General features: G+C 45.5%; 1 protein-coding gene and 1 long non-coding RNA gene across 9 annotated transcripts in view; both read right to left on the bottom strand.

Annotated features, from left to right (window-relative positions):
- SEC14L1 (SEC14 like lipid binding 1) overlaps nt 1-25,655 on the bottom strand; it is a 63,510-nt gene extending 37,855 nt beyond the window's left edge. For 7 of the 8 annotated variants that reach the window (XR_013445227.1, XR_013445226.1, XR_013445228.1 and 4 more), the window contains exons 1-2: nt 25,500-25,655; nt 23,418-23,510 (exon numbers count right to left, since the gene is read on the bottom strand). Coding sequence is in view for 2 of the 8 variants with exons in the window: in XM_078066156.1 (XP_077922282.1) it covers nt 23,418-23,480 (63 nt within the window). In the remaining 6 variants the exon portion in view is untranslated. Of the gene's footprint in view, nt 1-23,417; nt 23,511-24,303; nt 24,409-25,499 lie in introns of all 8 variants that reach the window. The other variant, XR_013445230.1, reaches the window with a different exon arrangement.
- On the bottom strand, nt 7,151-23,403 carry LOC144380900 (uncharacterized). The gene is made up of 2 exons (XR_013445239.1): nt 7,851-23,403; nt 7,151-7,484 (listed from the first exon to the last, which is right to left on the bottom strand). It is a non-coding gene; the product is annotated as an uncharacterized LOC144380900 (long non-coding RNA).
- Nucleotides 25,656-25,921: the final 266 nt, after the last annotated feature.

The following is a 25,921-nucleotide window of genomic DNA, read 5'->3' as shown; positions in this document are numbered from 1 at the left end:
ATTCTACACAGCCTGCTAAGAATTACCCACAACATTACAAGACTTCACATGTCAGAAGTTTTCATTCCAGAGAAATCGTTAATCTTATTCACCCATACCATGATAATTTTAAATAGTATCCAAAAAACCCCACGTAATAGTAGGATATTTTCTGACCTCTTAAAATAACTGGGGCCAGTGAGACCCAAACTGTGCTTAACTCTACTCCACAAGGCAGTGTTCTTTCTCACAGACCTGAATGAAAGGTGGGATGGGAGGGCCCAGGCAAAGGTCTCTCCTGAAGAGGAACATAAATTAGCACTACATGAAGTTCTACCCATTTTAAGATTTTCTACCACAAATTTTCCTAACGCTCTGGGTCCTAGAAATAAATGGTGGTACGTGACCAAAAAAAAAAAAAAAAAATAGTGAGCAAAGGAGCAAGGAGCAGGAACAAGGAGCAGCAGGTAAACCCCAGGAAAAGAGCCGGGCACCCCCACAAAATGCCCCTGCCCTGCACCCTCCCCCCAAAGGCCAGGAAGCCTGACGCTAGATTTTATCCTGCACATACGGAAGTATGGGTCCCGCTACCAAACTGTTCCTGGTTCACAGCAGAGAAGTGACTAGAAGTCACTATTACATGACAGGCAGCAGAGTCCCGGGACTTCTCAGGATCTGAACCACTGCTAACAACAAAGCAAGCCAAAGAACTGTCCTTAGAAGAAAAATAATCCTCTAAATCTATTAAAAACTTAGCATGTTTGGGGCACCTGGCTGGCTCAGTCGGTAGAGCATGGGACTCTTGATCTCAGGGTCATGAGTTCAAGCTCCACATTCAATGTAGAACTTATTTAATTAAAAAAAAAAAATTAAAGGGGCGCCTGGGTGGCTCAGTCGTTAAGCGTCTGCCTTCGGCTCAGGTCATGATGCCAGGGTCCTGGGATCGAGCCCCAAGTCGGACTCCCTGCTCAGTGAGGAGTCTGCTTCTCCCTCTGCCCCTCCCCCAGCTTGTGCGCGTGTTCTCTCTCTCTGAGAGAAATAAAATCTTTAAAAAAAAATAGCATGTTTACATTTGGCTAAAGCAAAGCTACCAACTCGCAACAGCAGGACAGTTTGTTGTTCCTGGTTAAAGACAAACACCAAACCACTCCTTCTCGCCTTGAGGTGTGCAGCCAACTGCAGCTAAAGCTCTGATTTAGGAAGGTCTTCTAGAATACTCTTACAGTACCGGGAGTGTATTCCTTTAAGAATTTCCGGGCAAGACTACCTGGAAACTTTTGTTAACACAATTTAATAGACTGACACAGAGCTTTTGAGCTTTCAAATAAAATTCCAAGCACGATCTAGTGTGCTTGATTAAACTGCATCTTCTGCTTTTTAGCCAAGATTAGAAAGCTAGGGCCTGCACTGGTTCAACTGTGTCGGATTTCTGAAAAGAGCTCAAGACTGACATCTCACACAACAGCCTGGGGGTGATTTCAGTTTGTTTACTGTCTTAAAGATAATCACTGACGACATTTCGGACTATTCATCCTTAGGCATGGTCACAGGGAGCTCTACATCAGAGGTTTTTCCAAATTTCCCTTCACAGCACCCTTGATATCTCAGTAACTTTTCCACGGTGCCCCAAAGCCAAAAGAAATACCATTTATTGGGCGCCTGGGTGGCTCAGTTGGTTAAGCGACTGCCTTCGGCTCAGGTCATGATCCTGGAGTCCCGGGATCGAGTCCCGCATCGGGCTCCCTGCTCGGCGGGGGGTCTGCTTCTCCCTCTGACCCTCCTCCCTCTCATGCTCTCTGTCTCTCATTCTCTCTCTCTCAAATAAATAAATAAAATCTTTAAAAAAAAAAAAAAAAAAAAAGAAATACCATTTATTATTAGGTCCAAACAACTTAAAAAACATTTGTGTCCTAATAACTTAGTAACCATCTTAAATAATACACATTTAAATTGAGGGAAAACATGTTTTTGTTTCCTTCCTAAATACCCAGGATTACTTGTAAGCATATGTACTTGGGTACTAGGGAGGCTTGGAATCACAGTGGACCCTCCTACTCTGGTTTCCTGTTGCTCACTGATTCTCATGTGGCAACGGCTTTTTTTAGCATACCAACCAGCGAAAACCCGGCTCCACAAAGATGCGACACCCTTAAAAGAAATGCCAGGGCACCTGGGTGGCTCAGTCAGTTGGGCGGCTGCCTTTGGCTCAGGTCGTGATCCCAGGGATCGAGCCCTGCATCGGGCTCCCTGCTCAGCAGGGAGTCTGCTTCTCCCTCTCCTTCTTGCCCTCCCCTAATTGTGCCTGTGCGCACTCTCTGATAAATTAAATCTTAAAAAAAAAAAAAAAGAAACGCAGTGTGATCTAATCTTAAAATGTGAGCTGATGACTATCACTGTGTTTCCTCAAAAATTAAAAATATCCTACAGCCCTGTGGTGTTCTAGGGGGCCTCAGAACAGCGAGGGAACTGTGGCTCCAAGTGCTTTAAATTGTATTCATTTGTTCACAAGTTCTTCTGCCTATATAAAGAGTAAGTATTCAAAATCTAAAGAAACGAGCTCCAATCCAATTGATCATCCTCTACCACCAAACTTTCTATCAAAAACAAAGGGTCCAGTGTTCTAGCAAGTTTCCAATGTCTGCATAGAGACCTTTAAAAATCGACGAGAGGGGCAAGCAAACTTGTCCTGTAAGTAGAGGGCCAGATATCAAATATTTTAAGCTTTACGGACCAGACAGGTTCTGTTGCAGATACTCAGCACTGCCGCCGCCCACACGTGAGCAAACGAGCACAGCTGTGCCCCGATGAGACTCAACTTAGAGACACCGGGAAATGAATTTCATATGCTTTTCACATGTCGGAAAATGTTATTCTTTGGGATTTTCCCTACCCATTAAAAAATGTAAAAACTAGGGCGCCTGGGTGGCTCAGTCATTAAGCAACTGCCTTTGGCTCAGTCATGACCCCAGGGTCCTGGGATCGAGCCACCGCATCGGGCTCCCTGCTCAGTGGGGAGTCTGCTTCTCCCTCTCCCTCTGTCCCTCCCGCCTGCACATGCTCTCTCTCTAAAAAAAAAAAAATCAGTTCCTCAGTCTCTCGAGCCACATTTCTTTTTTTTTTTTTTTTTTTTTTTTTTTTTATTCATTTGAGAGAGAATGAGATAGAGAGAGAGCATGAGAGGGGGGAGGGTCAGAGGGAGAAGCAGACTCCCTGCCGAGCAGGGAGCCCGATGCGGGACTCGATCCCGGGACTCCAGGATCATGACCTGAGCTGAAGGCAGTCGCTCAACCAACCGAGCCACCCAGGCGCCCCTCGAGCCACATTTCAAGTTCAAGAAGTTGCTCTGATATTCTTGCCTGACTTACAATGAATAACTGAACCTGTAACACACGTTTTGACCTGACAACTCCACACCTTTGTCCTAGTTAGTGTCCTCAGAATCTCTGCAGGGCTGTGCCGGCAGATGCCCCCAATCATAAGCCTTATGGTAAATTTCTTCTCTCCCAAAACCCAGAGTCATTCATACTTAGGTTAATTATATTAGTCTGAGTTTCAAATCTGTTTTATTAATTAGGCTTTGTTATTTAAAGCCTTTTGTCCAGACGCAGAATAGAAGGCTGTATCCCCTATTTTAAAACTTCTGGCATCAGAGGGAATTTTTTAGAAAACATGCAACCTCCGAACTCGTAACACCGATCACAAAGCTAACTTAAGGGTAAACATCAGTTAATTCCTTCAAAGACAGCTCACTGAGGCAGCTCATAGCTCTCTTCAGCCCCTCTGAGGCTGCTCTCCTACCCCTCGGTGGGCCCCTTCCTGCTCCACCCTCCCCCAACCTGATCCCTGGTATTCCTTCCCTCTCTAGGTCCCAAGAGTCTCAGATCTAGTTTTGTTTTCTGCCTAGAATGTAACTTTAGTAACTGTTTTTCTTTTTTCTTTTTGCTGACAGCCTGGAAAGTATCCCTTCTGTTTTCTAGTTTACAAATACTAACCCAGAGTTTTAAAATAAATTATAGGAAAAATAAAAAATAAATAAATTACAGGTTTTACTCTTGATTCTAAGAGATCCAAATATCTTAGAAAAGCCCTAAAGAATCAAAAAGTGTTCTTTTTTAGTGCCAATGTTTTCTGTGGCAATATATATATAAACAAATAAATTGTGGTATACCCACCCAATGAAACACTCTTCAGCAATACAATGTAATAAACTACTTATGCACACATGAATGAATCCAAAATAATTATGATGAATCAAAGAAAACACCAAAAAAGTACGTGTGATTCTATTTTTGTAAAATTGCAGGAAATGCAAACCAATTTATACTAACAGAAAGCAAATCAGTGGTTACCTGGTGGTAGGAAAAAAGAGAAATTACGATGGGGCATAAAGAACTTCTGGGGTGATGGATATGTTCATTATCTTTATTACAGTGATGGTTTCAAAGGTATATACACATGATAAAACTTATCCAACTATACATCTTTAAAATGCACAGTTTATTATTCAACATTTATACCTCAGTAAAGCTAAAAAATAAAAATAAAAACACAAGTACACATAGGTTTAACTGACAAGCCAACTTAGGGAAGCATTTCTAGCAGTGCTCAGGATTTCCTGACGCAGGAACCCGATTCACGATCATCCAGCACGGAGCAGGCACACGTCAAGGGCATTTGTTTGTTTTGTTTCGTTTTGTTTTAAGATTTTATTTATTTGACAGAGAGAGACACAGCGAGAGAGGGAACACAAGCAGGGGGAGTGGGGGGGGAGAAGCAGGCTTCCCGCGGAGCAGGGAGCCCGATGCGGGGCTCGATCCCAGGACCCTGGGATCATGACCTGAACCGAAGGCAGACGCTTAACGACTGAGCCACACAGGCGCCCCTTGTTTTGTTTTTTTTAAGATTTTACCCATTTATTTGAGAGAGAGAGTGAGAGAGAGCATGAGAGGGGAGAGGGTCAGAGGGAGAAGCAGACTCCCACCGAGCGGGGAGCCCGATGTGGGACTCGATCCTGGGACTCCAGGATCACGACCTGAGCTGAAGGCAGTCGCTTAACCAACTGAGCCACCCAGGCATCCTGGTCAAGGGCATCTGAAAAGGAACGCAGCATGGCAGGCTTTATTCCTAATCATCAAACACTGGAAGCAGCTGAGATGTCCCACAAAAGATGGATAAACAGACTGGGGCACATCCATACAAGGGAGTATTATTATTTTTTTTATTTATTTATTTTTTTAAAAGATTTTTATTTATTTATTTGAGAGAGAGAGAGCATGAGAGGGGGGAGGGTCAGAGGGAGAAGCAGACTCCCCGCTGAGCAGGGAGCCCGATGCGGGACTCGATCCCAGGACTCCAGGATCATGACCTGAGCCGAAGGCAGTTGCTTAACCAACTGAGCCACCCAGGCGCCCTACAAGGGAGTATTATTCAGCAATAAAGAAAAATCAGCTGTCAACCCACAAAAATACATGGAAGAAACTTCAATGACTATTGTTTAATGCAAGGAGCCTGTGTGAAAAGGCCGTGTCCCATATGATTCCAACCACGTGACACTCTGGTAAAGGACAACTATGGACACAGCCGGAAGCTCAGTGGCTCCCAGGTACTGGGGAAGAGAAGGGAGGGAGGAGTAGGTGGAACACAGAGGGTTTTTTGGGCAGTGAAACTATTCCATAGGATACCGTACTGTGGACACATGCCATTCTACACGCATCCACACCCACAGAATGTGCAACACAAAGAGTGAATCCTAATGTAAATTATGGACTTCAGTTAATAATGATGTATTAATACTGGTTCATCAATCGAAACGAACACACCACACAGGATGTCAATAACAGGGGAAGGGGCACCTAAGTGGCTTAGTGGGTTAAGCGTCAGACTCTTGATTTCAGCTCAGGTCCTGATCTCAGGGTCGTGAGATCAAGCCCAGCGTCGGGCTCCATGCTCATTGTGGAGTCTGCCTGGGATTCTGTCTCTCCCTCTGTTCTTCCCTCTGCTCACCCGAGTGTTGTGCGCCCACTCTCCATCTCAAATAAATAAGTAAATGGGGAAATTGTAAAGGGGTATATAGAAACTCTCTGTACTATCTGCTCAATTTTCTGTAAACCTAAAATTATTCTTAAAAAAAAAATTATACCTATTAAATATGAAGAAAAGGGGCAAAAACCTATTAACTGTGCTGTAAGAAAATAAAAAGACAAACTTCTTTTCAGAAGAACCTAGAGAAATTCAGGATATCACTCACTCAGCAAACACTCTCCCCCTTCCCCATGACAGGCACTGTAGGGCAGGTGCTGAGGGGGCACGAACAGAAGGCAAGGACCGTGTGTGAAGAGCACTCACCGCGGGGGAAACAAGCCTGAGAACACACTCCCAAACCTCTGCCTACTTACTGAATCCTACGTACGCACCATAATCGGTTTCACAGAGATTAATGCGTTTACTAGGCAGGATCTTTCTATGAAATGTTTCTCTCTCCTCTGAAATGAGGAAATGGGAGGCTGAGAGGAGCTAATGTCCCAGGATTTGAACCCGGGTCTGCCCCACTCCTGATGCAGATGGCTTTGAATCTCAGAGCACAGACCCGGGGAAAAGAGACCAGCTTCAAATCCCAGCTCTGCCCTCAGCTGGAGGATGGCCTTGGGAAGTTACTAAATTTCCTCATCTTCTTTAATGTACAGAATTGTAGAAGATTAAAAAAGAAAATGTTTAGTAGATCCTGACATAGAATAAGAACGAGAGTCAAAACACGCAGCTACGTGTGTTCACAGGCCCGCTGCACATGAACTTCCCAAAGAGGAAGAGAGTGACGAGCCGTGGGTAAGGACACGGCCACCCAACAGTCCCAAGGAGCCAACTCGGCAATGCATAAAAAGAGGAAGGACACCTTTCTAATGCAAACAGCTTTAAAAACTAAAAATTTTTTGACATTTACCTTTTCTATTATACTTCAAAAATGCACCCCTCAGAAAATCCATGTGTTCACCAGACTAAAATGATGATTATGTCCCCAATGGCCCTAGAAACACAAGATGCAAAGCTCACGAGGCTTTGGTGGAAACCAACTATGTTAAGCTTATAAACAGCCAACTAAAAAAAAAAAACTTGGTGTAAATACTATCAATTGGTCTCCCTCTTTCTATAAGGAAAAGAACAGGCAAACAGAAGATAAAGATAGAAAAATTCTTTATTTCAATTTTGGCATTGTGGATAAAATATTCCCTCTGTAATATGAAATAAATACAAGAAATAAACGGATTTAGCTAGTTAAATGATTAATTAGCTAAATATAAAATACTCAGTTACTGGAAGCAGAAAATATGGCTCTGAAGACAAACATAACCAGAGCGGGGAAGAGAACTTTCATAAAACGCATGAGGGCTGGCAGGAGGGTGCCAGGTAACAAGACGTTCTCTGAAAAGGTTGCGGTTACAGGCAGCCTTGAATCAGGCCTGATGTTAATGGTATTAATGTTTTCCACAGAACGAGGAAATACAATATACCTGGAAGGGAAAGAACTCACGTCAGGAAACTAATCGCTCAGGTCCCACAGTGGCCTGAATAAATGTAAACATTAACCTGCTGTCCCCACAGTCTCGGAAGTGCCATCCACCGTTCCCCAGACAAAGCCCTCCCCGGGTGGTCTCGCACAACTGCTGACCAACGACATGATGCTGCACCAGCACTTACAGCCTCAGATGGACTGTTTTATTTTATTTTATTTTTATTTTTCAAATGGACTATTTTAAACTCAGAGTGCTAGCAACTTTCAATCCTCCCTGCACCCCGACCCTGCCAATTACCAGGTATTTGACTCAACTACCCCACAGTGTCCCTTCCCTCCACTCCTGCAGCACCAAGACACAAACCAGGGAGGCACACCACAGCCAATGCAGAGCTTTGGACCTTGATTTGAAGGCCAGTAGTACCCACCGATGAGCAAGAGGCTTCTGTTAAAGAAAAGAGAAAAGACGGGGAGATAGGGCACTGGGGGGAAAAGTTTTATTGCCCAGCAGGGAACCGGGTCAGACACAGATCAGAGGGAGAACGAGGAGGAGAAAGGGAGAGGAGTTTTAAAGCAAAGTCCAAAAACCAGCCCTGTCCAGAATCAGGAGAGGCAAGGGTCGAGGGTCAGCGGCCGGCTGGTGAGATCGGGGTTTGTCTGGAGGTGAGCCAGCTGCAGGCAGCCCACCCCTACATGCCGGCAGGCTGCGCCACGGTCACTGGGCGAGGCAGCCAGGTCAAGGGCCACCCCCTGGACGAGCCAATTCAACCTCAGTTCTCCCCCTTGTACAGCGGAATAAGAGAAGACCTACTCCAAAAAGTACACACTTCCAGTTGTAAGTCAGTCAGTCGGTGGAGCGTGAGACTGCAGACCTCAGAGCTGTGAGTTAAAGTCCCACGCTGGATATAGAGCTTACTTAAAAGAAAGGGGCGGGGGGGCGCCTGGGTGGCTCAGTCAGTCAGTCGGTTAAGCGTCCAGGTCAGGATCTCAGGGTCATGAGATCAAGCCCTGAGTTGGGCTCCTCGCTCAGTGGGGAGTCTGCTTGGGGATTCTCTCTCTCTCTCTCCCTCTACCCCACACCCCTGCTCACGGGCACACTCTCTCTCTCTCTCTCTCTCTCTCAAATAAATAAATAAATCTTTAAAAAGGAAAAAAAACCGGTAAGTCCTGGGGATGTAATGCACAGCACAGTGACTATAATTAAATACTGTACTGCATATTTGAAAGCTACTAAGAGTACATCTTAAAAGTTATCACAAGAAAAAAATGTGTAACTATGTGAGGTAATGGAAGTTAAATAAACTTATTGTGATGATCATTTCACAAATATGTGCATATATCAAAGCATTGTTATTCATCTTAAACTAATACAATGTTAAAGGTCAATTATATCCAAATAAAGCTGGTGGGGGCCCTACCACCAGGTTAAGTGTAAGCAATAAATGAGATACTGGCAGCATCCTCAACTTCTTCTGGGTCTAACTTAGATCTGTGGAAATTAGCACAGTGTATACATTATTTTTTAAGATTTTATTTTTAATTAATCTCTATACCCACCATGGGGCTTGAACTTACAACCCCGAGATCAAGAGTCATATGCCCTTCCAACCGAGCCAGTCAGATGCCCCAAAAGTTTTAAACTTTGAAAGTTAAAAATATGATACAGTTATATTTGAGGACCATTTACAAAACACTCAAAAATTCCTTTCGTGAAAAAAAAAAAAACATGAGTTTAAGAATCATAAACATAAAAGGACCCCCCCACACACCTTTCCACTGTAAGGTGACAGAGTCAAAATGTGTACACTGTGTGAATTTCCACAGCTCTAAGTCAGATCCAGAAGTTTGGGGACACTACCATCCCTCTTTTCCATTCTCGGTCTCACCAATCAAAACTTAGAGGACAAACTACCACTATGGGTTCATTGTATAGAAGGGTTATTTAAAACAGCTGGACCAACAAGCCATCAAGTGAAGCACCCCCCGCCCCGCACAACCTCTGGTTGTTTTCAACCTCAGGTTGCGTTTTCAACAAAACCCAACTTAAGGACCTGGCTGATATGGATTCATGCAAGTATAGCAAAATCTAACTCCAAGTAACTGGGTACCAAGCTTGAATAATGTTCAAACCTCTTTTAAGAGAGAAAAGTTTCTTTGGACCTTTGGTGTTGACCAGTTATTTTTATTATTATGTTACTTAAATACGTACAAACTAGGAAAAAGCTCATACAATTATGAAACCCATGACATACGTTTACTAGGAGGGGTGACAACTTGTTGGAGTCGATTGCTCCTTCAGCGTAGAGACAAACTGGTGGCCAGGGCACAGTGCTTTCAGACCTGGGAGAGGCTGCAGGTGACCCACCGTGCCCACTGCTTTCTTTAGTTAACCCTTTACTTGTACAGCTCCCTGTCTGCGAGGTACCTTGGCCTATACTTGGCTCAAACACATCTTCTACATATTAATTCCACCTCAATTCTATTTGCTTTCCACCATAAAAATAGTCTTATTTGGCACCCCCAAATAAACATAACGGCAAACCATGTTCTGTCCCATAGCACTTAGCTATGTCAGGCATCCAGATGATCTCAATGTGTTCATACTTTTTTCTGACTGTCAAAATAAAAAGCACAACATTAACCAATCCCTATTAGAAATTAAAGGACACTACAGTTGACCCTTGAACAACGAGTTTGAACTGTGCAGATCCACATATACACAGATTTTTTTCGATAAATACAGTACAGTATGGTAAATGTATTTTTCTTAGGCCTTTAACATTTTTTTCTTTACCTTATTTGATTGTAGGAATATGGTATATGACACATACACAAAATCTGTATTAATCAACTGCTTATGTGATCAGTAAGGCTTCGGTCAACAGTGGGCTATTAGTAGTTAAGTTTTTGGACAATCAAAAGTTATATGCAGATTTTTAACTGCACTGGGGGAGGGGGGGAGGTCCGTGCCCCTAACCTCTGTGTTCAAGGGTCAATTGTGGTGAGAAAAAAGAGGTAGACACATCTTTTAAGTTGATCTTTATACTTAAGATACCACTGTCAATAAATCTTGAAGGTCAAATGTTTCACAGGCCACAATTACTTAAGCCCCAGGCAAACAAGAGTGTCCAGAGTGCTATGAAAGGTTTCTCCTCTCTCAGGTTTTTGTGTGCAATCACATGACTGATCCGTGCACGGTCCAATGGCATCCAAAACACACCATGATTTACCAAAACCATTCCTAATCCATAAATTGTTTTGTCTAATAAATAGCAAACAGAGTATAGGTGGCAACAAAAATAGCAGTTTTGCTTATTCCTGTTGAAATCAAGTTGGATTTGGCAGAGTACTGTTTTACTTTCCAGAGTGTAAAAAATAAATCCATGGACTTCAGAAAAGCATCTGGTGTTCCAGCGTATTGCAGCTGTCAGCTTTGAAAGATGCCATGTGTTTGCCCACATAAAAGAATGTAATGAGCTATGGAAATATTATCCGGTTTCATGAACCAGAATAAAAACTCCATCATCAGTAGGCTGAAAGTAGGAGCTGTTTTAACCCGTCAGGAACGTATCTGTCGTGCACTATTTATTAGAGGCCTGTTACACAAGTCACACCTCCCAGACCTTCCAGCGCCCACTTCCCTATTCTCTCTGCTGCTTCTCTCCCCCTATGGCAGGAGCCCACCATCGTACTTCAGTGGCTCTACACCTACTGTTAGATGCTGTTCTTTCTTCAGAAACCGGGCGCCTGGTGGCTCAGTTGGTTGGGCGTCTGCCTTTGGCTCAGGTCATGATCCCAGAGTCCTAGCATCGAGTCCCGCATCGGGCTCCCTGCTCAGCGGGGAAGTCTGCTTCTCCCTCTCCCTCTGCCCTTCCCCCTCCTCTCTCTCTCTCTCTGAAATAAATAAAATCTTTAAAAAAAAAAAAAAAAAGAGGGGCGCCTGGATGGCTCAGATGGTTAAGGGTCTGCCTTCGGCTCAGGTCATGATCCCAGGGTCCTGGGATCAAGCCCCACGTCTGGCTCTTGGCTCAGCAGGGAGCCTGCTTCCCCCTCTGCCTCTACCCCGATCATGCTCTCTCTCTCTCTGTGTATCTCTGTGTCTCGAATGAATAAATAAAATTTTTAAAAATAAAATAAAATTTAAAAATTAAAAAAAAAGAAACCAACAGCAACAGCAACCATGAGATGTAAATTACAGATATACTTTGAATAGACGGGACCAAATTCAGTGGTAGAATTCTTCAAGGAAGCTGTCTTTTGGATCTAGAATCTACTAATACAAAGGACAAAAAAAAAAAAACACCTAGAGAGATATGCATTTTTTTGGTTGATATTATAGTCAAAAACTAGATCTTAAAAGTGTACAGTAAACACGATAGCCAAAAAGTGGAAGCAACCCAAGTGTCCACTGAGGGATGAATACATAAACAAAACGTGGTATATACATCAAATAGATTATTCAGCCTTAAAAAGGAAAGAAATTCTGACACCTGCTACAACATGGATGACCCGCGAAGACATGATACTGAGTAAAGTAAGCAAATCACAAAAGGACAAATGTTGTAGGATTCCACTCATATAAGGAACATAGTTCTATTCAGAAACAGAAAGTAAAAAAGGGGCAGGGTGTTTGCCAGGGGATGGGGGATGGGGGATGGGGAGCTGGTGTTCGATGGGTACAAAGCTTCTGTGTGGGAAGGTAAAGCAGTTCTGGGGATGGACCGCAGTGATGGCTGCACAACAGGATGAACATGTTAGCACACGGAATTGTACACTTGGAAATGGTTCAAATGACAGATTTTATATTATTGTATATTTACCACAATACAGTATAGTACAAATACAGGTCCTCTACCTGAAAATTAGCAAAGTCATACAAATAACTAAATTAAGACAAGTTCAAAGAAACACATGCTTGTAACTTTGGTATCACTAAATAAACTCAAGAACAACAGTCTGAGAAGCATATAAAGCAGATAAATAGTCTCCTTCTTGGCACGTTAAATCCTTCAAAAGAAAACATAATGTAGTAAGAATCTCCTGACACAGCCTGTTAAAGAATCTAGTCTTTTCAAAAAATTTAACAGTTATAACTGAAACCAACTTCCCTTCCTCCTATTCCATCTGCTATAAATTCTAGTTAAGGAGAGCTATACCAGTGGTTCTCAAACCCGAGCAGTACCAGAATCACCCGGAGAGCTGTGACACCACGCTGTGGAGCCCACTCTCAGAAAATCCCGATTCAATAGAGAATCAGGACTTAGAACTGCTAGAATTTGCATTCTAAACCAACTCTGTGTTAAAAGCAAAATGAAGATAACAGGTGTTTGGGCAAGAGTCCCAATATTAATAGCATAAATCCTGCAATACAACCAATGATCTCTTAAATAAATTTACTTCTTAAAATTTGTACCTTACAGCTTTTAGGTCTGGACTCGGTTTTTAAGACATACACAGGCATTAAGCTAGGAAAAAGAAGAGAAACACACACATTTATGAAGACTACCTAATGTTACAGAATAACTTATTCATTAAGGAAAAAAAGTCATATAATAATCAACCTTTCAGGTTTAAACCTGACGACATCTCCAAAAAAAAAAAACAAAAAACTAGAATACCACATTACCAGAGTCAACAATTTTTTTTTTTTTAAGATTTTATTTATTTGACAGAGAGAGACACAGCGAGAGAGGGAACACAAGCAGGGGGAGTGGGAGAGGGAGAAGCAGGCTTCCCCCGGAGCAGGGAGCCCGATGTGGGGCTCAATCCCAGGACCCTGGGATCATGACCTGAGCCGAAGGCAGACGCTTAACAACTGAGCCACCTGACAATTTTTAAATGAATTTCATGTTCTATAGGAGAACCACAGAAATGAAATTCTTTTATACTTGGTATTCATCACTATGTGAGAAAAGCCACCCGAAACACCAAATGATACATAAACCAGGACACATTTTTTAGTCAACTATAGTGATTATATACTTCAGTTCACGGAATATGGACTCTGTTTTACCCACAAAACATGATTTGAGTCAGATTCCTTCAAAACATGACTCAAGGACAAGTAAAAGAGCATGATCCAACGTGACCTTCTGTCAGAATTTTCATTCCCAGAAGCAGAAGTTCCGTAGGAACACACGCATATATTCCAAGACTGACTGACTCCTTAGACAAATCTATTTCTGAGAGCTTACTATATGCTCAAGTTACAAGCTGAAGGTGGAGAGACCAGTGAGGTGACGGGGCCATGAGAACACAGAGAGGGAATCCCACCTAGGAGAAGTGAGTCCAACCAGTTAGAGCCAGCCAGGTGGGAAAGAGGGAGGGAGGAATCCCAAGCAGTCTGCAGAAAGGCGCAGAGGCCGTGGGGAATAACGGCATGCTGTCGAAACTCCCACTGGTCCAATATAACTGGATGTGCAGCAAACGTGGGGGGCTCATGCGGGGAGATGAGGCTGGGGAGAGAGGCAGGAGGAGATGGGGAAGGGCCCCGGGTACCAGGCCGGGTACCAATGTGAGCCTCACCTTGAAGGTGTGGGGCAGACACTTAAGAACTCCAATACGGAGCATGTTCAGGTTTACAATCAGAGCCCCTGGCAGCAGCCCAGAGAAAGAGTAAGTGGGTGAGATGGGGTCAGCAGTCCGAGTCCAGAAGCCCTGAACAGATTGCCAGGAACTGTCATCCTGTCATCGGAGAGGAGCCAACACGATCGGAGACAGGCAGATTCAGAAACACTTCGGGTGGGCCACCTGGCTGGCTCGGTCAGAGGAGCATGTATGTGACTCCTGACCTCGGGGTTGTGAGTTCAAGCCCCACATGGGGTGTAGAGATGACTTAAATAAATGAAACTTAAAAAAAAGAAGAAAGAGAGAGAGAGAGAGAGAAAGAAAGAAAGAAAGGAAGGAAGGGTGAGTTCATTCGTTCGTTAGACATTCTGGACAGGGGAGCGTCTGGTCATCCCTGAGCCCGAGGGGCGAGCAGGGAAGGCAGCCAGGGACGCCGAGGTCTCTGGTCTGAGGGCAGGGCAGGCCACATGGCCGCGGCACTCATCAGAAGCAGCAGATCACAGGAAAAGGCATAGCTTCGGAGAGACATTTTATTGGGGTTTTTGGTGTATTTGTTTTCTGTTAGGCTGTGTTCTTTGCGCAGGCAGGAGGGAGTGGATTCTGTTTCAGAGACACTGAATTTGTATATAGTCAAATGGAGATGTCCTAGCAGGCAGCTGGCTAGGAATCTGGAAGCTCCTGAGTGGGAGTCTAGGCTGAAGATAAACTTTGAGATCTTCTGTTTATAAAGTAACAGTTGAAGCCATGAGTTAAATGAGGCTGCCCAGGAAGAGATGTCAGGTGAGAGAAAACTGGATAGTTCTAAAATAGCATTAACTACCAATTATAACACCATGATGTTTATGAGGGCCAGAAAACACAAAATATATAACCGGTGGTCCCAAAATAGCAAGACAAGTATCATTAGAGGGGGAGTCCATCTGCCCCCAGAAAGGCACGGAAGTGGGGAGTGAGAGGCAAGATCAGTCGGAGGGGCAGGCTGGAGAGTTCCACATGCAGCCTCTAATCAAATATGCAAGACACTTACACACTGGATGCTTATCAATAACTCAAAGTATGCTCTGAATACTCTAGTGCGGAAACAAGCAGGAGAGCCATGAAACAGATGGTAAGATTTCTGAATGGAAAAAGGATCCAGTACATATCAAGACACATAAAGCAGTTACCTTATATAGAGTGATGATACATACATAAACTTTTCATTAAAAAACAAAAAAAGGCTAGTTCTCCTAACATCAAATTGTACCTTGCAAAAGAATTTGAATGCAGTGTATGCTCTCTGTTTCAACATGTAAAATCACTCCCCTAGAAATACACAAAACTGCTTCCCCCTGTACAGGTTAAAATCAAGACAGAAGAATCAGTTATGGCACCAGCAAGCCAAGTCCTCTCTTCAGTCAACTTCTCTGTGGACGCTTCTCCAACCAGCCTGATATCCCTACCCAGGGCTCAGATGGAAGAACCGCCGATAGCCAGACCCCGCAGACCACTGCCCCCCCACCTCACCAGCCCCCAGCCAGGCCTCCACCAGCACCCGCTGCTCTGCTCGTGCTACACACAAACCCTCTCAATCAGACCTGCCAACAGATGAACTCCTTTCAACTGCTTTCTGTGTGAAACATTAGGACCAATGAAGTGGGTTAAAAAGTAACTATAAATAAACCCAGGAGTATTTTGCATCTTACTTGCAATTCAGCATTCTTGAAGAGGGTCACTGGGACCAAAGAGGAGCAGCAGGATTTTGCCACGAAATAAATAAAGCCAATCTCCACCATCAAGCATTTCAACGGGGCTGCTAGAGTCGCTGAACTGACCCGAGGCTACATGGGCTCCTATCTGCTACCGTGAACCATTAGTAAGCCAAAGGTTAAGAGGACGGGACTGGGCAATGACCCAGCTTCTCTAACAAAGTGAGGGCGTGAAAGGAAACAAAGGGAAGGGAGAATGTGGGAGAAGTGTGAAGACTGAAGACACAAAAACCAAGAGCGATGGCTGATCCGGAGCGGAAACCAAACAATGTCTGAAAAGACATCGTTCTAGACAGTCGAGAAAAGTCTGAACACGGTGTTTTCATTAAATGTGATGATGACATGGCAATGGAGTTTACAAAAGAAAAAGGTCCTTACTGGTTAGAGATACATGCTGAAGGAGTTATGGATGAGTTCACAAGATGCCTGAAATCTGCTCTAAATACACCAGGAAAAGAAAAAAGGGGAGGGGGGATAGATGACACAATAGTTGGTGGCAAAGCGCTGTTCCTGCCGGAGTGGAGTGATGGGCCCGTGGCATTAACTGGACATTTCATCCTCTCTACTCATATATGCTTGAAAATGTCCATAATACAAGGTTTCGGGGTTTTTGTGTTTTCACAAAAACAGATAAATCAAAGAGGCAAGGAGCTGAGTCAGATCCTGCTTTATATCTCCTTTGGATATTTCCTACTGAGCCACAACTGTCTTCACCCTAGCACATTAAAAATAATTCGGAATGCATAATGTGCTGGCAAGTGGGTGTAAGAGAAGGGAAAATGCCTAGTTCTATACAAAGTAGCATGTGATGAAAGTGTACTATAATTGTCCATTTCCAAAACTAAGTAAGCCTGACTAATTAGACCCCAGCTTGTATTAAATGCAATAGGACTCACACTGTAGCACTCGAACACCCTATAAATGAGAAGAGCACGGCGTCCCCCCACTGAAAACTGACCTTAATACACCATCAGAGAAATTGGATCACTTCCCTCCATTCCTAGACTTGAATAAATTGTTTAAAGTCAGCTACCCAAAATACACGAACACTGCTTATTCACCTCTGAGTAAAAACAAATCCTACCGCCTATCAGGCTGCCCGAAGATCTAATACCACCTCGGTCAACGAGAGGATGTATTTCAGTATCACCATGAGAAACTGGGAAACCAGAGTCAGGGATGCCAAAGGCCCAGGGATGAAATCCAGGATGAGAGGAAGAAGAGTGCTTCGAGAAGAACAATGAGAGACGGGATGACAACACTTCAAACTAAATGCTGCTCAAAACCCAACGTGCATGCAACTCAGGTCAGAGGGAAAAACAGTGAAAAGCGGGACAGGTGGCTCAAAATTTCTTCAGAACGGACAGGGCTTCCAAAGGCAGCCAGCTGCCAGAAAGAGTGAGCAAGGACAAAGCAAGTCTGGGTTCCAGCGGGACTTGTGCTCCTCCACCCCAACCAACCCGAGGAACAATCTGAAAGTGGGGTGGCTTGCGTGCCAGGCCGCCTCCTCAGGAAGCACTCTATTTCTCGGATTTCTGCACACCTCGCTCTCACCCCAAGAAGACCAGACTCGGTTCAGCTCAACGTGAGGCTCTTCTCACACACAGTCACACATACAAGTCTACCTGGGGTCCCCACAGGTGTCCCCTGCTGTTTTGATACCGGAAATAAAGCCTAAATGTAAGTACAAATGCCCGTTTAATCTAAAAGAAATCTTAAAAATAAAAGAAATACACACATTCAGAGAAGTCATTTACTTACTGATTCATTTCACCTCGTATTTGGAAGTAGGCAAAAGGCTGGACGTCAAGAAGGAAGAGGGGAGGGCACAGGTATCACTAGCCCTGGCCTCCCTACTTTCCTATCTGCGGGCTAATTCCTCCACACCACAGCCTTACACTAGGTAACTGGCCTAGTCACTGGGTCACCCAGCTAGTTTGTGGCAGGGATTAGATGTGCATCCAACTCAGCAAATCTCTCCTTCCTGCCTTCATCATCTGGTCTTAGTGGGAAGCCAGGAGACACCTGGGGAAAGGGAAAAGGGGCTAAAAACACAAAGAATGCAACAAAAATAAGAGAGAAGAGCAAAAGCAAATTTAGTGGTCGTGGGCCATTTAATCAACAACTATACACTGGCAAATAGCTTTTCTGTTTGCTCAACCTATAAAAGTACACTGCTTAAACTACTAGTAAGGTGCCTGTCAACAGAGCTTCGTATAATTTATGAAGATGTAAAAAAAAAAAAGTCAAATTCATCACAAAAGGGCTCTGTTCCTAAGGAAAGTATTGGTTAATTGAAGGATCATAGTGTGTTACTTTTGTTCCACAGAGAAAACATAAATCTCTTATCTGAAAACAGACCACAGAGTTACATTGTAGATCTGAGTTTCCATCAGACCCACTTCCCAAGTCCTCACATGCAAAGTTCCTGCGCAAAGACATCAGCTGAGCAAGTGCAATCCGAGAGCCTACTACGTGTTTAGGGCCAACACTTGAGGGAACAGGGGAAATAATCTGCAAAGTCACTGCCCCTGAGGAACATACACAATAGTTGTATGGAACCCTGAGAATAAAAGAAACTCTAGTTAGCAGGGGAAGTAGCTAACCCTGACGACCCTGATAAAAAAGGAGTCGAGGAAAGGGAGAGAGACACGAGCGGTCCCTCAGAGGCCCGGGGAAGGGGCCAGGTCAGCAGGACCGAGATTCAAAGAAACAGACGGGGAAAAGCAAGCAGCTAAGGCGAGGAAGGAAGTGTCAAAAGGGTGTAAGGGCCGGAAAAACACTGTGTGGCAACCAGAAGAGCACAGAATAGATTTAAAAATGCATGTTTGTGAAGTAAGGTTACTTACTTCAAGGAAGGTCCTCGAGGAAGAGCACGGGAGTTTAGAGTGGGTGAGACAGTAAGAGGTCACCCAAATGGGACTGCCACGCGGACACAGCGTCTGGCAGCAGAACGCGGGGTGACCTGAAGGCGTACAAGACGGAACAAGAAAACAACTCACTCGGGCAGTGCCAGGAGAGAAAGGGACAGAAATGGGGGACCCAAGGGCACAATCAGAGGCTGTGTCTGCTGGGCCACAGATGGCGGGGGGCGGGGTGGGGGGAGGCTGGAAGAAGGCCGGTGCTCCTGAGAGCGGGCCTGGGCGCACCGTGCCGGTGCGGGGAGGGGGGGGGGACAGCGGGGCATGCGGCGGGGCCTCTCCCAGCACGCGCTCCACCGGGTCAAAACGACAGCTGTCCACGGCAGGAAAGGGAGGAGAGGCCAGTCCTCGCCCTACTTGTGCGTTCTGGCGCAGAGCTCCCTGGGCCGCAGAGGACAGCGGCAGGCTTCTCCTCTCCCCGCACCCGCACCCAGAGGTACCGGGCCCCCTCCCGGTCGCCCTCCCGCTCCCTAGCTCCTTCACCCCTCCTCGGGTTGGTAGTAAGAGGCCTGTGACGTCAGGAGGGGGAAAGCTGTGCCTGAAAATGTTTCGTTTTAAAACTGTTTTCCCCGAGAAATGTCAACGTGAAACACCCTCCCGCAAGCGCATCAGAGTCCTCCCTGCCATGCCAAGCTCCTGCTCTGTGGGATCCCCTCGCTCTGCCTGGGCAAGACCCAAAATCTTTTAAGTGTCCTTCAGGGATTCAACATGCCTCCCAACAGCCCGGGCAGAGACTGGACAAGTCAGAGGCATCCTGGGGAACAAGAACCTTCGGAAGCCCCTGCAGGGTGCAAGGAACGACGGACTTGGGAAGCAGATCTCTGCCACTAAGTGCGCCTCGGGCTCCTCACCCTCCGAGGTGAGACAGGGGCTTTCAGGCCATTTCTCCGCTCACTGAAGCTCTAACATGCTGTTTCTGGGCAAACGTCTCACAAAAGCAAGCCCTTAAAATGCTCCTAGGGCCCGCTGGAAAACTCCACCTCCATCTTGCTTGTTTGCCATTTACAAATCAACGGGAACATCAACAAGATTTCTTCGTGCTACGGGTATACTGATCCCAAAACAAATGATAAATTTTCATTAACTCAATCAAATGCAATTAACAAATCTGACGTCCACCACGTCGCTATTTACAGGAGGCAATTCCCACCTGAACCGTTTTTTGGCAATACTCCCTCAGTCACAGCCCTGCTCGACAGACAAGGCCATGTGCTCACTGAGTGGTATCTTCCCCAACAGTCTCCTCCCCCCAGGGACCCCCCATGAAGCAAGATTTGGAGCCTCCAATCAACCACCCGCAGCGCCCCGGCACTCCCACCACCACCCTGCACTCGCTGTGGCGCTCTCTCAAAACCCTTTCCCTCGAGGGGCACCTGGCTGGCTCAGTCGGTAGGGCATGGGACTCTTGGGCTCTGGGTTGTGGGTTCGAGCCCCACACGAGGTGTGGAGCTTACTTAAAAAGGGCAACCTGAGGATCTTTGTGGGGATGGAAATGCTGTGTATCTTGACTGTATGAATATCAGTATCTTGGTTGTGATACAGCATTATAGTTTTGCAAGATGTTCCCATTGGACAAAAATGGGTAAGGGTACATGGGATCTTTCTGTATTATTTCTTATGACTGCATGTATATCTGAAAGTATCTTGAAATTAAAAGTTTAATTAAAAAAATAAAAAAGTAGGGGCGCCTGGATGGCTCAGTTGTTAAGCATCTGCCTTCGGCTCGGGTCATGATCCCAGGGTCCTGGGATTGAGCCCTGCATAGGTCTCCCTGCTCCGTGGGAAGCCTGCTTCTCCCTCTCCCACTCCCCCTGCTTGTGTTCCCTCTCTCGCTGTGTCTCCCTCTGTCAAATAAATAAATAAATAAATAAATAAAAATAAAAAAGTAAATCCCTTGATGCTATAGTTCTGTTCTTGCTTTAATTGTGTCTCTCCTCACCCTGAAGAACTGCAAAGAATATTTCCGGACTTATTCTATTATACTACTGTTTCTTCTCAATGCAAAAAAAAATAATAAAGCAAGGTAAATAAAGAGAATTTTATGACGTACAATTTCAGTCCGAAAAGTGGCCAATGACACCACACAAAAATCACTAAGGACTTAAAACACTCTAGCTTCTATCTAATTCTGGAAGAACTTATTTCATTTTCAGATTAAAAAATACTTTCCACAACCCAAAAGAAAATGACTACCTCATTTTTTGCCTCAAAACAAAAGCAATTTAAAAATGAGTTAATTTTAAAAGCCTGGGGGGATGGTTCAGAACTTGAATTTCAAATTCTCCTGTAAATCCATGTATAAAATGGGCAGGACAAACTTCACCATTTTGAAAATAGTCAAGTAAGGAAAATAGGGAAGTTGATCATTAGTCAAAACTCCTCTTTATTAATCTAGTGTCTGCAGAAGAGACCAAAAAACCTTTGCCTCAATCAATCAGGGTAGCACTGAGCTTTTCAGATCGTAGTTAATGTTTTAGAGAACAGAACGCACCACCCCTGACTCCTGGCTCCTGTGTTCCCCTGCCGATCTGGCCTGGCCAGCCCCTGGGGCAGTTCTCGGCCTCACAGGGGGCCACTGGGCTCCACTGCTCCCCACACCTCTCCCCCAACTCCACCAGCCTCTGCCAACTGAAAAGGGTTAGGCCACCAACCCTGGGCAAATAATCCACAGCCTGGCCAATAACCTACATCCTCGCACCAGGGGAAAGATGCCCAGATCGAGTCTCTCTAGAATCTGAAACATGACAAGACTCGGTCACTTAGAAACTGAAAGAAAGCAACAAGAAATGCCACAAAGTTGAACTAGGGCTTGGAGGGGCTTTGAACAGCTAAAACAGCACCAGAGCTGAAGCCACAGGGGAGGGAAAACCAGGAGTGAGCAAAGCAGCCGACTGGCAGGAGACTGGCAGGAGATGGGGAAGAGAGGCTCCCCCCTATGGAGCAAGGCCGAGTCCCACGGGGTGAAGTTCCAGCGACAACTGCAGCCAACGTTCCCCAGAGCTGCCGGGAACCACCTTCCAACGCCCAGTTCTTGGAGCTCAGCCCAGCCAGCTCGCATTCCTGCATTTCTGTGCAATTCACATCACCACATCACACCACATGTGTTCCCTCGAACAATACCCCTTCTCAAGCTCTCTGGAGTGGGTCTTTGCTGCATACAACCAAAAGCCAAAGCAGTACACATAACATGCAAACAGGAAACAAGCCTCTCTGATAAACCATTAACATAAAATACTGAACAGTCCTGGTATTTAAGGGAAACACGGTGGCGCCGGGCTGGCTCCATCAGTCAAACACGCGACTCTTGATCTTGGGTTTGGGAGTTCGAGCCCCACACAGGGTGTAGAGATTACGTAAAAGTAAAATCTTAAAAAAAAAAAAAAAAAAATAGGGAAATACAGAACTAAAAACACCACCCCCGTGCCAAAAGAAAAACCCCCAAAACCTCACACTGACCGAGAAGAGGTACAAGGGAACTTTCTAAGGTACTGGATGGAAAGGTTCTGCATCCTGACAGAGGTGTGGGTCACTCTTTCATCAAAACTGATCAAACTGTACACCTAATGTTAACGTGACCATCTCACTGTATGTAAATTATGTCTCAATTTTTAAAAATTCCCTAAATCTAAATTGTTTCCTTGAGAGGACTTGCGTTTTGGGGGTTATTTTTCAAAACCATATTGCTCCGGATAAATCTCACAAACAAGGTTGCGCAGAAGCAGCCAGATGCAAAAACACCACCTGAGTTTCTAGTTAAATATAGAACAGAAACAGCGAACACTCATCAATGGTGTTCGAAGTCAGAGCAGCGAAGTCAGAGCAGTGGCTGACTTTGAGGTGGGAGGGAAGGGGCAAGTGGGATTTCTTGCTGGGCTGGTATGTTCTGGATCTTAATCTTGGTCCAGTTTGGCATTTTCATCGTTACGTTCATGACAAAAGCATTTCCTGTACGCAAGTTACATTACACCTTAACAGCAACACAGAAAAGAAAGGAGAAGAAGGAGTACCCAAAAATATTCTAAAAGTGATTGGGAAAGATTTGTTTTGCATCTGGTGAAATGTTTATTTTCAGCCAAACTCTAAATAACTTTGTTTTGCATCTGATGAAATGCTTATTTTCAGCCAAACTCTTCAGATAAATAACAAAGAAAATTAAGACTTGAGTGACCCCGTTTATGGAATTCTACTATGCCTCATGAACTTGATGTCAAGGGGAAAAACTCACTCAGCAGAGTCGTTAGAATAATCTAAATTAAACTCCATCCCATAGTGCTCATTGCTATGTAAGTGAATTCCCTGACAACCAGAGCGCGCTTCTGAATGAGCAGCAGAGGGAAAAAACCACTCTCCACATCCCTTTTCTACTTCAACAAACAAACAAACAAAAAGACCAAAATCCAGAAGAAGTATTTTCAGAATCCCACTTCTGTGTTTTCAAAGAGAGAATTAACTCAAATTCACATATTAACCAGAGATGCATTTGTAAAAAACAAACATGCAGGTTTTCATTTTTAGAGATTTACGGTTTAAAAACATTTCATGAACTCTAGATCCGGATCATAAGCATAAAAACAGAATAAGTAAAAGCGGAGCAATGGAAACAAATTATAACATTAACATCCGTTTACAGATCATCAAATTTGAATACTTAAAAAAAAAAAAGCCAAAGACTAAATTAAAATGTAAAGTACTTACAGCCATAATTAATTCGAAGGGGTGTTTATACACCCTCACTGGTGACTGGTATTTCTGCACCATGATTATAACACAACAGCAATCCTCTCACACCTGCAAAACACAAATATATATGATTTAAAAAAAACCATGATTAAGTCTGGAAAAAATTAAGTCTGCATTTACTCATCATACCACAGTCTAACTGTAGAAAGGGACCTCAATAGGTCACATAATTCTCTACACACAAAAACCCAAAGATGACACTTGGACTATACAAGGAAGGAGAAGGTAATGAGACAGTAAGAAAAGGTGAAGGAAGTCCAAGTGTCATGAGGGAAACAGTCCTGCTCTGCCTCCTGAGGCCTCTCCAGGGGCTGGGCTGGGTACAGGATCCCAGTTCTTTCCAGCACTGAAATGTTATATGGTCCGATTATTAGTTCTTGAATCATTTACTCTTCCACAACTTCTACAAGAAGCCAAATAAAAATGATGGCACTTCAAGATATTAAGTCTGAAGACACACAAAAATAAAAATGGAAAAAAATACTACTGTATTTCAAATTATGGAATACTCCTCAAAAGCTAGCTTCAAAGTAAACTTGGCAATCCCTGTTTTCTAACTGCACAGACTACAATTTCAGAGACCTGTCTTCCAATGGCAGCAACACCAAGCACTCCAGCTGGGTGGAACCTCCAGCCTCCAACAGCTGGGATACCTGTCATTAATCCACTAAACGCTGGAGCCTACTTCCCAGAGGAAGGAATCCTCCTGCAAGGTACCTATTCCCACTCCGGGGCCAGCCTACACGCATTTTTCTGAAAAACACACTTTTTTTGGAGTCCTTTGCGCGACTTTGATTCCCTATTTAAAAGTGAGGAAGAAAAATAAATCCAAAGAGCCTACCTGTCCTGCTGAGAATAATGATTAAGAATGTTACTTCATGCTGAACATGGTCAGAGGATATTCAAATATACAAAATGGAATATCCTCAAGGAGCCCAAAGTCTAGCTGTAATTTAAAAAAAAAAATTATGGAGATATATTTTATTTCAGAAGATTCTTATCTATATTATTACATTTAACCAGGTCTGGAACTCTCTCTGGCATGTTTGCTTAGCGTATCTCTCCGCAAGAACAGGTCATGGTGGACAACAGTACTGGCATGTTACAGAATTACTCCCGGTGACCTCAAACCAGTCATCTGACTTCCATCCGACTCAGTTTCACCTCTGTAAAATGAGGTTTGAGGTGAGATAATCTCGAAGGACTTCCAACTCTGAAATCTTGACACTCAGAGCCAAACTCCGGAGTCCTCCACGTCACTCCACTGGAAGCCGGCATTAATATCGATTCTGGGACTGGCAGGTCCCGATGCGCGGGGACCACGTTCTATTTCGTTTTGCAAACCTAACAATGCCGGTGTACAATTTTAAAATTGGGAAAATTAACTTCAGAGCATCGCCCAGAGACGGGGAGGCTGGTCACAGGGTATAAAAAGGGATGCGGGGGTTGGAGGAGACTTAAAAAGCAGAATGCTCGGTGAAGATACTCTAACACCCATTCAGGATTCCACTGCCCGGAAGAACCCAGAGTGACTACGCTGGGGAACCTGCTAATTCACGAGCTTCTGAACTCCTGCCAGTGCCCAGCTTCGGATGCTCAGGTCCAGAGAAACGTCCTACGTGGGAATCCGGAGTTACAACGGCCAAGCGGCATCCTGGACCAGGGCAGCCTCTATTGCATGACAATTGGTGCTTAAAAATTAGCCAATGGCCAGACCCAGGGAGTCCACCGCGCGCAGGCGGAGGGGCGGCCGGGCCCTCGGGCCGGTCCAGGGAGTCCAGCCCGGCGGGCCCCACGCCCCTAGCCCCGGCCAGCCCGCGGGTGGGGAGCCGAGGGCGGGCTTGGACCCCAAACTCGACTTCCCGCAGGGAGGGCTCCCGGAGTGCGAAGGCGGGGGCTACGCGGGGCTACCGGGGAAGCGGGGGCGGTGGGCCCCCTCCCTCCCGGGCCGAGGAAGCCGAGGGGCCGCGAAGAGCCCCGCGGCGCTGGGAGGGGCCGGGGGCGCGCTCGGAGCCCGCCGCGGCGACGCGCGCCTACCTCTTGTCAGAAAGGCCGAGCCCGGGACGCGGGGCGGCGGGGGGCGCTCATGCCGGCGGCTCCGTGATGCCGTCGCCGTTCCACTGCCGGCGGCCGCAGCTCCGCGGCGGGTTCCGGGGAGTGGACCGGGGTACGGGAGCGGGAGGGGCGCGGCGAGGCTCGAGTGGTTGTTACGGGTGACGGGGAGGGCGGGGCCGGGCGGCCGGAAGGAGCGCGCGTGCGCGAGCGCGGCCGAAGGACGGAGGCGGGCGCGACGACCGTTGCTAGGGGAGGGGGAGGGGGGCACAACCCGGGCCGAGCCGCGCTGCGCAGGCGCCACTCGGGGGCCCGGCGGGCGTGGGAGGAGCTCGGAGCTGGCGCAGGCCCTGACGCACCGGCTGGTCTCACTAGAGGCCGCTGGCTCCGCCCTGATTGCGTCACGG

The sequence above is a fragment of the Halichoerus grypus genome, chromosome 2, assembly GCF_964656455.1.
Source record: "Halichoerus grypus chromosome 2, mHalGry1.hap1.1, whole genome shotgun sequence".
NCBI lineage: Eukaryota > Metazoa > Chordata > Mammalia > Carnivora > Phocidae > Halichoerus > Halichoerus grypus.
This window is presented reverse-complemented; position numbering and strand designations above follow the sequence as displayed.